Raw genomic sequence first — 15688 nt, 5'->3', positions numbered from 1 at the left:
CACTCACACACACACACACACACACACACACACACACACACACACACACACACAGCTCCTCGGGGAGAGACACAGATGGCATCTGAAGTGAAGTTATAGGAAACCCTGTTTATATTCAGTCTGAGTCTCAGTTGTCAGTACTAGTTGAGTTTTGAGTTTAGGAAGCGACTCTGAAACTGCAGTTTGACAACCAGTACAGTAAAGTACTGCAGTATAGGGATGGTTTCACATGTACCCCGGTACTAAATTATTACAATATTCATTTTATATATACATATTTATATATATATATATTAGGGATGCTCTGATCAGGATTTTTGCAGCCGATACTGAGTACCGATTTCTTGTCATGGTGATCGGCCGATATCGATTCTGATGCTTCAAGCTTTATATAGACAATTTCATCGGGCGCATGCGCCTGGCCCGAAGTTAACTTCCGGTCTGTGTTTGTTTATCAGTCTGGCTATGGCGCCGGCTACAAACGCAGTTAAAGATAAGGTGATGAGTAGACTGAAGTTGGTCTCAGGTGGTTGTGTTGTGGGATGTGTTTCCCATACATTTATTTATTTGGGTAAATATCAAAACTGACGGATTTTCCAAAAGGCTTGGTTGAATAAACATGAGCACGTACTGCACGTTTAAAAACACACACGTTTTTATATCACTGTATCTTTAGAAACTTTTCGATGTCATTTTCATTTCATCTTGAATGTTATACGCCTGATAAAGCAGCGTTTGTGAGCGCAGCACTGCTTTGTGTACAGCCGTTACTGGGAAAACCTGTTTTAGTTCTGTCCTCCCCGCTGTGACAACTCACAAAAGACTATTTTTAACCAAGCAGCGTGGAGAGCCGCTTCAGAAACGTGCCACGGCTGGCTATAAACACAAGCACTGACTAGAGCGGCCGCGATCAGCTCCGGTGGCCGTGGAGCCGTAACGCGCCGCAGAAGCGTGCAGCTCTGACGTCACTGAAGCTGCTGTGTAGATGAATCATGCAAAACATACACAACAAACAGCGAATCTTTAATTGTTTCTCGAAACGTCATAGCATTTCCACACCAGCGATGACATGACTGCGGCACCAAATCATTTATGTCCTCACGCATCATGTACGTCGTCACGCGTTGACGTCATCAAATTGCAATCGGTTCCTGAGATCGGCCAAGTTAGTGAGAACCGATTGAGTCATAAAATATGATTATCGGCCGATACCGATCTCCGGCCGATCGATCGGAGCATCCTTAATATATATATATATATATATATTAGGGGTGCAATGGTTCTCGGTAAAAAATCTAACCGTACGGTTCTCCACACACGGTTCGGCATGCACTAGGACCGCGGTTCAACTTAAATCTGACAATGCACCTGTAATATGGTTTGTTAGAGTTCGGCTAATGCATGTTTCTGTTGCTGGATACAAATTCTGGCTTCCTAATACATTACAACAAGAGCGATGAGAGAGAAAAAAACAATACATGGACAAACCAGTCACTCTTTGTTCAATGTGAGTGCTTTATGCTGGAATAAATGTCATTAATGCCGTCATCACATGTTGATAGCGCAGGTGAGACCTGAACAGCACACGTCGCTATCTGTGTTTAAACTAAACTCATTTAAGCCTTGCCAGTTTAAATATGAAAGAGCCAGAAGACGTGAACTCGCGCGCGTGCGCAGTGAGAAGATCTGTGTGTGCGCTCAGCCGAACGTCAGCGTCTCAGAACGCATGCACATATTAAGCTCTCTGTGAAGTAGTGTGCTTAAATGGACAAATTCACACAAAAATGATGTCACAATGCCCGTCTTGGTGAGTATCCTAGCAGACATAGCCGGCTGAGCGTACAGTATCAGTGCGTTCTCTTAAAGTGACAGCACTTTCTTAATATTAATCAAACAGCAACAACACGGAAATCTCTCACTGCTCTTGACTGAATAACTTTTGTAACTTTAATAAGGATTCATCTTTCATTTATACAGTCAGATGTGCAATGTTATTTTACATTTGATTACTTTATTCAATATCTGTGCCTAAAAACTAATGATAGACCAACCTAAAAAACCTGAAAAGCACTGTTTATTTTATTTGTATCTTTGCTCTATTGTATTTATTTGTGCTGTTGCTTGTAGTTAGATTGTGTTCTTATTTGCTTTATTTTTATTTGACAATATAGTTTTTTCCCTAAACATAGCACATACCGAACCGTACCGAAACCGTGACTCTAAAACCGCGATACAAACCGAACCGTGAGTAAGTTGAACCGTTGCACCCCTAATATATATATGTAATTTTATACATTTTAATATATATTTAGATTTTATTAGATTGATTTTATAACATTGATTTAATTACAGTTGTTAGCTGGTGGTCTCTCAAAATTATATCAATATGAATTTTTCTATCAATATGAATCTCGCCATTTTTTTATATTTTAACATAACCAGATTAAAACATTTACAGTATATTTCCTGTATTAACATATACATTTTAGCCTGTTTAACTATACATTTTTACTGTCTTTTCCAGCAATTTAATTAATTTAATTTAATTAACAACAAAATTCAACTGAAATAAAATAACATAATATTTTAGTATTTTATAATTGTGTGTGTGTGTGTTTGTATGTATATGTGTATGTATATATATATATATATAAACACAATAAGGGCGTGATGAGTGAACAATGAGTGATGTTTTAGTATATTTATATACTGTTATAGTATTTATTAATATTTTCAATTTGCTTTTTATTTTTCATTTTAATTTTAGTTTAAGTTATAATAATCTTATGTGCATTTGTTGTTGTTTTTCTGTTTAGCTTAATTTTTATTTCAGTTTTAGCAATTGTAGTACTTATTTTATTTCAGTTATTTATTTTTAAACGAATCATCTGAATGAACCAATTCCGTGCAATGCATGAACCCGGTGTTATTTAAAGAGAGAGGTATTTTTATCACTGTTCGCTGCACATCAGACAGAGTTTAATGATTGTCTCGATACAGTGTGACATTAAACAGCTACTTATTTACATTAGAGAATGAGCTTGTTAGTGAAGCAGCAGCTGAGCTACAGTCACACTGCTGTAATGTGTAGTTCTGTTGGCTTAGTAGTGTCACTAGTCTGAGAGCCGCTGGAGTTGATCTGACTTGCTCTTTCAGCAGTTTTCCACACATCAGTCACTCCTAATGTGATCTAGTCGCGTCTAATCGAATCTTCCTCTGCATTTACACTCTTAATATGAATGAATGACGTGAAGCAGCTCAGCGCTCGACAGCAGAGCTGATCGCATTCTGTGTGTCTGCATGCAAACACTCCTTTCTGCTTTATAAAGCCTTTGGGATACAGTTTATGTTCTACATAGTGTTTTATTTTCCCCTTCTAATGTTGACTCATGGTCATGATGATTACATGATGTGTTTAACACATTTAATTGTATATATTTTTCATGTGTCTTTTCCAGTAATATGATAGTTTTTCAAACACAGTTGTTTTGAAATCAAAAATTTTTTTTTTTTATAATATTTTTTTTTTTCATAGTTTTCATAATTTTTTTTCTTTTAAATATAGCATTTTTTCGTGATGATAATTGGATGCCACTCGCTGCATTAAATGTGCAACTTGATTGTATTTTTTCTTTTATAGTACTTTTTGCGTGAAACATTTTTTTGGTGTCAGTGTTGGTTTTGTTGAAATTATTTTCTGATTGAAAAAAAATCGCCATTTCAGAGCAATACATATTGAGACAAATATTTAATATTGCCAAAAGGCAGGAAAAATATTGACATTAATTTTCTTAATTCATAATATGTTATCATAATTACATAATATTATAATATAATAATTATATAATATTTAAAATTTAAATTTTATTTTAAATAATTTGATAATCTTTTGTTTTATAACACACATTTTATAAGTTTTTATAGCTGCTCATCATATTAACATAGAAATAAAAGTTGTGATATTTTCACTGATTTATATCAGTTGTAATGTGATTATAATTAAGATTATGCCTACTTTGCATATTTTAAATGATTAAAGTAGAAATGCAAAAGAAATGTAGATATTATGTATATTTTTAGAATGCTTTGATTAAATGCAAGTAGATATTCTGACCTGTAGTATCAGCAGATACAGTAAAACAAGCGGTTTTACCGCAGTAACGTCACAGAAGAGATGAGAGAATCTGCCGTCATGCGTGAAAACACAATCTGCTTCTAATTAGCCTGTGATTAGCCCACTCTGTGTGTGTGTGTGAGTGTGTGTGAGAGTGTGTGTGTGTGAGAGTGTGTGTGTGTGTGTGTGTGTGTGAGCGAAAGTGTGTGTGTGTGTGTGTGTGTGTGTGCGAGTCAGTGCGTGAGCGTGTGTGTGTGTGTGTGTGTGTGTGTGCGAGTCAGTGCGTGAGCGTGTGTGTGTGTGTGTGTGTGTGTGTGCGAGTCAGTGCGTGAGCGTGTGTGTGTGTGTGTGTGTGTGTGTGCGAGTCAGTGCGTGAGCGTGTGTGTGTGTGTGTGTGTGTGTGTGCGAGTCAGTGCGTGAGCGTGTGTGTGTGTGTGTGTGTGTGTGTGCGAGTCAGTGCGTGAGCGTGTGTGTGTGTGTGTGTGTGTGTGTGCGAGTCAGTGCGTGAGCGTGTGTGTGTGTGTGTGTGTGTGTGTGCGAGTCAGTGCGTGAGCGTGTGTGTGTGTGTGTGTGTGTGTGTGCGAGTCAGTGCGTGAGCGTGTGTGTGTGTGTGTGTGTGTGTGTGCGAGTCAGTGCGTGAGCGTGTGTGTGTGTGTGTGTGTGTGTGTGCGAGTCAGTGCGTGAGCGTGTGTGTGTGTGTGTGTGTGTGTGTGCGAGTCAGTGCGTGAGCGTGTGTGTGTGTGTGTGTGTGTGTGTGCGAGTCAGTGCGTGAGCGTGTGTGTGTGTGTGTGTGTGTGTGTGCGAGTCAGTGCGTGAGCGTGTGTGTGTGTGTGTGTGTGTGTGTGCGAGTCAGTGCGTGAGCGTGTGTGTGTGTGTGTGTGTGTGTGTGCGAGTCAGTGCGTGAGCGTGTGTGTGTGTGTGTGTGTGTGTGTGCGAGTCAGTGCGTGAGCGTGTGTGTGTGTGTGTGTGTGTGTGTGCGAGTCAGTGCGTGAGCGTGTGTGTGTGTGTGTGTGTGTGTGTGCGAGTCAGTGCGTGAGCGTGTGTGTGTGTGTGTGTGTGTGTGTGCGAGTCAGTGCGTGAGCGTGTGTGTGTGTGTGTGTGTGTGTGTGCGAGTCAGTGCGTGAGCGTGTGTGTGTGTGTGTGTGTGTGTGAGCGAAAGTGAGTGTATGTGTGTGTGTGTGAGTGAGAGTGTGTGTGTGTGTGTGTGAGAGAGAGAGTGAGTGTGTGTGTGTGTGAGTGAGTCAGTGTGTGTGTGTGTGTGTGTGCGTTGGTCTGTGATCTAAACGCAGCCAGAAAACACCTCATGTCAGGAGAAACAGCTCATTCAAACTCAAAAACACAAAAGCAAGACGACAGCAAACGACTGAGCAGCCAAAACTGAGTGAAAAATGACTGAACAATAACCGTAGAGTATGTTATTATGTATGTTATAATTATGGGATTTTAGTGGTCGATTCCCTCAGATGCCACACCCATTCTCATCTAATTTGCATACAAGCCACACCCTCGGTCATGTAGCCCCGCCCCCTTACCTTCTGTTTCCGCCTCTCTTTCCTCTTGTCTTCTGTGTCCTGCAGCATCTTCTCTCTCCACAGGTCGAAGAAGTACGACGGGTTGGTGTAGAACTTCAGCCCTTCCTTCCCATCATCCCTAGAGACAGACGCAGATCAGGTGTGTTCAGTGCACCGTTTGTGCATGAGAGTATTATCTGTACATCTGCAAAATGTGCAGTACAGAGAACAATAATGGAGTGCTGTTTCCCACAATGCAATGATCTTGACTTGACCGTCCATTTACAATGCATGAAACCATAATATCCGAGAATATTAAATATCTGTTCTTTGACTTATTTGATTGGACATGTCATTTTTATACAAATTAGAATTTTTAATTAAAATGATGACATAATATGTTATATTAATATTTATATTTTATATAAGAATATACATATATTTATATATATTTTATATTATCATTTTTTTATTATGATAATTGGGCTGTAAAATGTATGTCATTTTATACAAGATTTAATTGAAACAAAATAATCACATATTAATTTATGTATTTTAAATAATAATATACATATATTTTTATATATGTTATATTATAATATCATTTCATGAGGATAATTGGACTGACAAAATATGTCATTTCATACAAAATTTTATTGAATTAAAAATAATGACATAATATTTAATGCATTTGATCTTGTTTATACTTTATATAATAATATATATTTATAAATGTTATATTATAATATTTTATGATGATAATTGGACTGTCAAAATGTCATTATAAAACAATTAATTTGAAAAATATTAATATTTTTATGTATTTTATAAATTATATTTTACATTTGATGTATATATATATAAAATATGAAAATAATATATTTATAAATAATATAAAATAATAGATTTTTTAAATATTTATAAATAATAAATATAAATATATAAAATAATATTATCATTAAGGTTGATAATTGGACGCCACTCTCTGAATTAAACATGCAATATAGTTGTATTTTTACTTTTTTTTATGTCAGTGTTGGTTTTGTTGCAGTTATTTTCTAGCTGAAAAAATTATTTTAACCCATTGTAGAGCAAGTATTCTTTTTTTTTCTTTTTTTATGTGTTAAAATATTTTTTTTCCTGACATATATTTTGAGTATTGTCAAAAGGCAGAAAAATAAGACATTAATTTAAGATTATAATATTTTAAATGATTAATTATTATGTAATTTTCCAGCTCTATTGCACAGCCCTAGTTAGCAGTAGACCAGTATCTGTCATTAATCACAGACTGATATCATTTGACATTATTAATGTGCAACTGAACAGCGAGAGCTGTGAGAATAGCTGAAAACTGATATTACACCTCCTCTGCTCCTCACACGTCTCTCTCTCTCTCTCAAGTTCTCCTTCAGCACATCACATACTCGTTTCTCGTTTCATTTGAGTTGGTCGAAATGCCAAATGAGCAAAGACAAAATAAGGACAAAAGAACAATACAGAACAAATGAAGCAATTATCACCTCCAGACTCTCCTGACTGGAAACTACACATTCACACAGCTTCAATTTGGTTGTTTTAAAAGAAATTAATAATTGTATTAATCAAGGCCGCATTAAATTGGTCAAAAGTGACAGTAAAGACATTTATAATGTTACAAAAGATTCTATTTCAAATAAACGCTGTTCTTTTGAACTTTCTGTTCATCTGTGAATCCTGAAAAATAAAATGCATCACGGTTTCCACACAAATATTAATGTTTTCAACATTGATAATAATCAGAAATGTTTCTTGAGCAGCATATTATACTGATTTCTGAAGATCGTGTGACACTGAAGACTGGAGTAATGATGCTGAAAATACAGCTGCGCATCACAGGAATAAATTAAATTTGATTATATATTCACATAGAAAAGAGTTATTATAAATGGTAATAATATTTCACAATTTTACTGTATTTTTAATTAAATAAATGCAGTCTTGGTGAGCAGAAAAGACGTCTTCTGTATAATTATGAAGACGAGCACAAAGCCGCTGTTGAGGAAAATGAGCGATTCTAGCCAAAAGAGGATTTCTTTAACAGACAGTGGTTTTACAGGAGGTGATGTCTAATAAAATAACCTCCGGTGCTGGCGTCTTCATGAACTAATGAGGGAACGTGTGAAGAGAGCGGGAGCTCATGCATATTACGCATCTCTCAAAATAAATGTTGCAGCCTCCAGAAACACTCGAGCATTAACTCCAGAAACACTCGCTCGGTGTGACGCACGTGTGACAACAGCAGCAGAAGCACATGACAACTGCATAAACCAGACGATATCGCTCTTTCATCGCTTAGTTCATGAAATATCAACTAAAAGTGCTAAACAGACACCAGTGAGTCACTAACACTAGAAATATAGAGCAAAAATATGAGCTCAGATCCTTTGAGTTCACTGGGAAAAAATGCTTTCTTATTCTGGTTTTTGTTGGAATCAGCTTCCAGAAGAGATCAGATGTGCTAAAACATTAGTCACATTTAAATCTAGACTCAAAACTCATCTGTTTAGCTGTGCGTTTACTGAATGAGCACTGTGCAACGTCCGAACTGATTGCACTGTATTTTATGTGTAATCTTTTTCTATTTTTAACCGTCTTAAATTCATTTTAAATCCATTTTTAAACTCCTTTTTTTAAATTCCTTGTTTTATGTTTTATGATTATTTTCTTTTCTTTTATGTAAAGCACTTTGAATTACCATTGTGTACGAAATGTGCTATAGAAATAAACTTGCCTTGGTTTTTTGCACAAACATCTAAACATTTCTGGAGGCTGCAACATTTATTTTGAGAGATGCGTAATATGCATGAGCTCCCGCTCTCGTTCTCTCTCTATCAATTGCAAGAAAAAAGTCAGAATTGCAAAATATGAAGTCGCAAATGTAAGAAAATAGTCAGTTTTCCCCTCAGAATTGAGTTTATGTCTCAGAATTCTGAGGAAAAAAAGGTCAGAATTGCGAGAAAAAAGTGTTTTATTTTTTATTCAGTGGCGGAAATGGGCTTCCATACTTTCTCATTGCTGTTTGTGTTATTTTAGTAATATTGAGGTGATATATGTGACCCTGCAGCACAAAAGCAGTGTTAAGTCGCTGGGGGATATTTGTAGCAATAGCCAACAATATACTGTATGGGTCAAAATTATCCATGTCTCTTTTATGCCAAAAATCATTAGGATATTAAGTAAAGATCATGTTCCATGAAGATATTTTGTAAATTTCCTACCGTAAATATATCAAAACTTCATTTTTGATTAGTAATATGCATTGCTAAGAACTTCATTTGGACAACTTTAAAGATGATTTTCTCAATATTTAGATTTTTTTGCACGCTCAGATTCCAGATTTTCAAATATTGTCCGATCCTAACAAACCATACATCAATGGAAAGCTTATTTCCTCAGTTTTCAGCTGATGCATACATCTCAATTTCACAAAATTGACACTTAAGACTGGTTTTGTGCTCCAGGGTCACATATACGGTTCGATGTAAATCTAATGATCGGCGCATCTCCGGTTGCTGTATGCTGATGATCTGTCGGGTCTGATGTGTGAATGTGGTTCTGACCTGTAGGGCGTGAGGATGTTCAGCGGTGGAGGTTGTTCGCACAGCTCGTATGTCTCCTGCATGGGGAAGGGAAGAGACTGACGCTCAAACAGCTGCTGGTCCTGAATGATGGAGCTGCGGAAGGCCTTCCTCATGGTGATGTCCTGAAGAGACACTGAGACACAAACACAGCATTCACTGACTGACATCTGCAGGTGAGTCTGACTGAATTAACAGACTGACCTTTGGATGGACGTTTAAAGCTTATTTGAAGGGATTGGATCTATGATTGATGCATTTGAAGCGTAAATAAAGCAGATTTAGACTAGATCGAAACAGCCTCAAGAACCACATAGTCTAAATTCTTCGCTCTGAATCTTCCATTGAGTCTGAATCTGGACGACACATGGGTTTACATTTTCCCAGAGATTAATGAAAACCTACTTTTTCAAGCCTATCTTTGTCCTGTGTACATGAAGTTTAGCATGTAGCATCTAGATTGAAAGTTTTGTCAATGAATTTTGATTCATCTCATTGCTTGGCAGATGCAAGCCAATACTTGTTTTGAACGTGGCCCATAATGACTTACAGACCTGTATGTTGTTAATGCAGAGTCCAAACTTCACAAAAAATGGTGCAAATGTACGTCAGGACAATCTGAGTGAACATGCCAAATCTTAATAATTTACAGCGATAGGGAGCACTATAACATAAAAAAATATTGTTAAGAAACCTCTCATCCCTTGGCAGATTCAAGCCAATACTCGTTTTGATTGAGGCCCATAATTGACCTGTGTACTATTAATGCAGAGTCCAAACTTCACCAAAAATGGTACAACTGGACATCAGGACAATCTGAGTGAACATGCCAAACCTCAGTAATTTACAGTGATAGGGGGCGCTATAACATAAAATAATATTGTGAAGAAAATATGAAGAAAAATATTTTGAATTTGAGCTGCCGTGGCTGTTTTACAGTCTTACCTATCAATTCAAACGTAGAAAATATACGTTTACGTAGAACATATTCTTACAGTAGGGAAAGAGAAAGGCATGGAGATGTTGACTGTGTCTTAAAGATGCTTTAGCATTTGAGTTCTGGATTTTATCGGCTGATATGAAATGCCTCTAAATGTACACTAACATTCAAAATAATTGAAGTCAGTGTGACAAATTGACCTGTATTTTGTTAATGCAGAGTACAAACTTCACAAAAAATGGTGCAAATGGACATCAGGACACTCTGATTAAGCACGCCAAATCTCATTCATTTACAGCAATAGGGGGCGCTATAATCTAAAAAAATTGAGCTTGAAGTTTGAGTTGAATTGAGTTTGAAATTGAGCTGCGTAAATATGAATGCAAATGTAGAAAAGTATGATTTTCTTACAGTAGAAAAAGAGAAAGGGTTGGAGATGTTTACTGTCATTAGAGACATAAAGACGCTTTATCAGTTGTTTTTTTTAATTAGCAGTAAGATTTTTTTAATGTGGCCCAACATGATTAACTGAATAAAAAATTTAAATAAATTGTTTAATGCAGAGTCCAAACTACACAAAAAATGGTACAAATGTACATCAGGACAGTCTGAGTAAACATGCCAAATCTCATTAATTTACACTGACAGAGGGCGCTATAATGAAAGAAAATATTGTGCAACTTGGATCAAGGAAAGTGAAATTTTCTAAATAAATTTCTGTATTGGATCTTTTTTTTTTCTCAAATTTGACAATTATTATTATTATTGTTAGACTTTGATTTAATATTGATGTTTATTATATTGCTCTTGACACTATTTTAAGAAAGCAGTAAGTCAATCGAACACTTTAAACAATTGTTTTTCGAAGTTGTAAATAAAACAATGATTATTGCAGTATGTTTTATGTCTTTTTTCAAAATTTCAGGTTTAGTTCAGTGCTACTTGCCATTTCTTTGTGAATAATTGTGAAATTTACTAGCAAAAATTGTTTCTACACCAATTTTTTTTTCAGTGAACTTGTGTGTTACAGATATTTTACTTAAGTTAAGTTTCTTTAACAGAACCTTTTTGTAAAGTGAAGTAAACTCACTGTAATGCACAACCTCGAGAGCCATTTATCACAATTTGAAGTGAAGCTTTGGATGTTTGTCAAGAGTGTGTTTGGTGCTTCATGTTTGTGTGTTTGTCTCTCTACACATACTCTCATCTCTTTGTCTTTTTCCTGATATCCAGGCGTATTTCCATCACTCTTGTGTACAAACGTCTTTATTTGTCTCTTGCCGACAGGCAGCTGGTGACACTGAGGTTGATGGGAAATGAAAGTGTAATTAAATCATTTGAATGGCAGAACGCAGTGGCGCTGTCTGATGTCAAAATAATTACAGCCGAACCGAGAGCTGCTCTGAGCATCATTGTAATCGTCTAATTGTCCCAATTATTGTCAGACAATTCAAAACGATACTTACTGCTAAAGTAATTTATGCTAATTAGGTAATTTTGCATGCAAATGCAATTGATCTGTAGCATGGCCAATGGTCAGGGTCTGCCAGTTATGCTTTATTTATTTATTTAGTTGTTGTTGTTAAGATTATGAGATACAACAAATAGAACTTATGCATGGTTTTTGTTAACTCAAGCATCATTACAAGTGCTCAAAATGCTCAGACGTTTACCTGGTGGATGATAAAATAGCAGAAAAAGACTCATAACTTCAGAAAATATGAAGATAACTTTTTAAAGTTCAGAAGGTCTGGAGGAGCATCAGAGCGGCGGTTCTATACATGCATTGCATTATAAGAAGAAAACACCGGCATCTACTCAGAAATCCTCTCAACGTTTAAGTGCTTTTGAGACACATTAGTGCTTTTTCTTTTGCAATTAAAAGCCAAAATGGAAAAAAAATACATACATAAATACAAGATAATCACTTTGAAATAATGTACTTTAAAAGAATATACTTTAGTGCAAAGTAAATGTAATGTTTTCGGACACTTAATTGCATGTTAATTTCAATTAAATAAAGATATATTATATTTTGCATTTATTTAGCGCAATGTGAATAACGCTTTTGGTGTGCACACACCATAACGGTCATGCACGTCCATCTAGTGTGTGTTTACACAGAAAAACAATGGAAAAGTAGTGCATTGGAATGGAAAAAACGCATTCTGTGTGAACGGCCACTAAAATGTTCTTTAAAGTAAAACGTTTAATTTGACATTATTACAAAGTGCACTTTTAAAAGTGTGTTAAGTACACTTAAGCTGCCTTTTATTTTCTTAATATATTATATGCAAATACAGTTTTTAAAAAATATACTTTTAAGATTTGAAGCACACATTCAGTACAATCAAGTGCACTTCTTTTTAACACGGGTGCTTTCAGAAACCTTCAGGAAAAAGTCAACATTAAGAAGGCAAACTAAATATTATATGAGGTTTCTATTTGTTTTACATGATGTTTTGTTACCAAAATATGTGTCTGAATACAAATTACAGCCTGATTTGTTCATTATTTTCATTAAATAAACAACGCAATTAAAATGTATGTCACAAAATCATGCCAGAACAGGGCTGCCGACTGAGCCTAAATGAAGTGATGTTGAGGTAGGTTTGAGAAGAGAAGTGAATGCATTTACTGACACTTTTGATGGTTTTATAGTGTGTTTTTGTCCGTTTGAAAGACATGATCCGTGTGAATGACATCTTTTGTGTTGCTCAGATGAATAAGCTGCGTGTGGGTTTGAAAGGTGAGTAAATGATGACGGCTTTTATAGGAAAATCTTTACATGCATATATATATATATATATATATATATATATATATATAATTTGTTTGTACATTTATGCATTAAGCATAAGCTTTCATCCAAAGAGCCTTTTTTTGTAAAATGGATTTGCTCCAATAATTTGCAACACTTACTGTAAAACAACCCACAAACTAACAGCATTTCTGAGATGATTCTGACGCGTTGAACGACCACTAGAAGCGTTACCTGTCCAGATGAATCATGGGTCATAATGAGCCTCAGCGTCTGATCGTCACTCTGATATCACATCACATGTGTGTGTGTGTGTGTGTGAGTGTGGAGTGTGTATTTGAGTGTGTGTGTGTGTGTGTGTGTGTGTGTGTGAGACTGCGTTCAGCTTTTCTACATGAAGTGTGAAACATTTAGAGCGTGACTTGTGTTCATATGTGTGTGTGTTTGTTCCTCAGTGATTTCAATAAACTGAGCCATCCAGTTCATCACAACACTCGCAGAGCAGAAAGGAAATAAAGTGTTTACTGAAGGACTTTCAGGCGTTTATCTGGACATGAGCCTCATCACTCGCTCTCAGGGGGCTTTAGCTTTGTGTGTCAGAAACAGACTGAAAATCAACTTCCCTGTTACACACGTTGGACATTTGCTTGAAATAAAGTCGTTTTAATGTTGAAATGGCATTTAATGATACATGATCATAAAAAGATCGTAAATTTTCTCAAATTTTATCTCAGAATTCAGACTTTGTTATAAAACCAGTTCTGAGTTTCTTAATGTCTTAATTCTGTTTGTTTTTTCACCACAGTATACAAAATAAAAAAGATAATTATGACTTTTATTGCGCACAGAGTTTATAAAAAGTACGAATTATATATATATATGCATAATTTATTTCAGGTAGCAAAAATATTTTATTTTTTTCACTTTTTCTGTAATTTTTTTATTTATATATGTATATAGGAAAGTGCATTTCTGGTAAACATCAGTTCATTTTCACCTTCACCATTTATTTATTATTATTTTAAAAGGTCTTATTATTAAAAAACAAAACAAAACATTTTTTAATAATACAAATATTTAATTTACAATTTTTGGTAGACGCTTTTATTTAAAGCGCCGTTGCATTGCATTCGCATTTATATGATTAAATTCATGCATTCCCTGGAAATCAAACTTATGTTCTTTTTCTCTTTGTAAATACATTTTTTTTGCATGCATAATATATATATATATTTTTTTTTTAAATAACATAACTAGCAGAATTGATGGTGAAAACTACATTACCCATGATGCACGGTCTGTCAGTCATCTCTCCTTACTCTGTGTTGGATGCAGCGTTGCCAAGTCTGTGTTTTTTCCTGTTTTATTTTTGTGAAAACTTATTACGTATATGGAATAACCATTTTATAAAAGCAATAAGCCCCGTGAAGCTTACTCTGCTTTGCATCGTGCCTAACAACGCCCCTTAGCTGTTATAATTCACTGTAAACCACGGCTTCAAGGGGCGGAATTGACTGAAATGCTTTTATTGAAATATTTTGCATTCTACCTATCATAAAACTGCACTAAATGTTAAGTTTTGTGAAGGAGGGTCACTGGTAGGAAGCTCTTTAGCTGTGTTTATGATCAATGTGCACAGCAGTGACTGTAAAATATGTATTTTAGGTATGGAAATTACATATTTTGAGTTTTCTATTTGGGATATGGTCATTGCGCTACTTTGGGATGTTTTGGTTAGTTTTGTTAGACCTGGCAACCCTGGCTGTATGGAGCCAGGTCTCTCTCTCTATGCATATTTTGCAATTAACTTATAATATATAAGTATATATATAATATACAATAATAGTTTCATATTTCAGTTAATGTCATTCACAAAGCTTCATGGGATTGTAGAATAACGGTAAAACTACTTGCGCTACAAACCAGTGTTTATAATGAAGACAATACATTAAAATAATATGATCAGAAATACCAGTTTGCAAGATCCTAAATACCAAATTTAGGTAATAAAAATGTTGTGGGAATGTTGTTTTGAAATGCTTCTAAAACATTAAGGCGTCCAGTTTCATAAGAATGATTTCTGAAGATCATGTGAGACTGGAGACTGGAGTAATGAAGCTGAAAATACAGCTTTGATCACATAAATAAATTACTTTTTAAAACATATTAACATATTAATCACTGATTTTAAATTATAATAATTTTTCATAATTTTGTAATGTATTTCGGATCAAATAAATGCAGCCTTGGTCAGCAGAAGAGACTAAAAACATGAAATAATAATAATAATTAAAAAATAGAATAAATATATTTTTTTCGGACGGCTATAGAAAAAAAGAGATAAAATGATCCTGATGGTCACTGATGTTATTGGCTCCTGATTCAAGACCTGCAGGTTTCTGGGCCGGTGCAAAACCAGCTTTTCTGGCCCAAAACTGACTCTTTTGGTGTGAAATGCTAGCAGATTGAGCTCAGGCGTCCTGTCTGTGGATAAGAGGACTCTCTCTCTCTCTCCCTCTGTCTCTCTCTCTCACACACTCTCTCTGTCTCTCTGTTATCAGATATATCAGCCCTGTCGAGCTTCCAGAAAACATGCTGTCAGTTCCACCAGTCAAGAAACTCAATCACAGCCGATAACAGACTGAACTGACTGTGAGTGTGTGTGTGTGTGTGTGTGTGTGTGTGTGCGCGAGTGAGTGTGTGTGTGTGTGTGTGTGTGTGTGTGTGTGCGGGGGGGGGTGG

General features: G+C 35.6%; 1 protein-coding gene across 1 annotated transcript in view; it reads right to left on the bottom strand.

The window, feature by feature from the left end:
* LOC107556997 (wiskott-Aldrich syndrome protein family member 1-like) overlaps nt 1-15688 on the bottom strand; it is an 87610-nt gene that overhangs the window by 15744 nt on the left and 56178 nt on the right. Inside the window, exons 4-5 of the mRNA XM_016240278.1 lie at nt 9228-9381; nt 5647-5764 (exon numbers count right to left, since the gene is read on the bottom strand). Coding sequence (XP_016095764.1) covers nt 5647-5764; nt 9228-9381 — 272 coding nt within the window. The remainder of the gene's footprint in view (nt 1-5646; nt 5765-9227; nt 9382-15688) is intronic.

The sequence above is a fragment of the Sinocyclocheilus grahami genome, unplaced genomic scaffold, assembly GCF_001515645.1.
Source record: "Sinocyclocheilus grahami isolate Dianchi unplaced genomic scaffold, SAMN03320097.WGS_v1.1 scaffold587.1, whole genome shotgun sequence".
Taxonomy (NCBI): domain Eukaryota; kingdom Metazoa; phylum Chordata; class Actinopteri; order Cypriniformes; family Cyprinidae; genus Sinocyclocheilus; species Sinocyclocheilus grahami.
The sequence above is the reverse complement of the archived record's forward strand: the minus strand, read 5'-3'. Positions and strand labels throughout refer to the sequence as shown.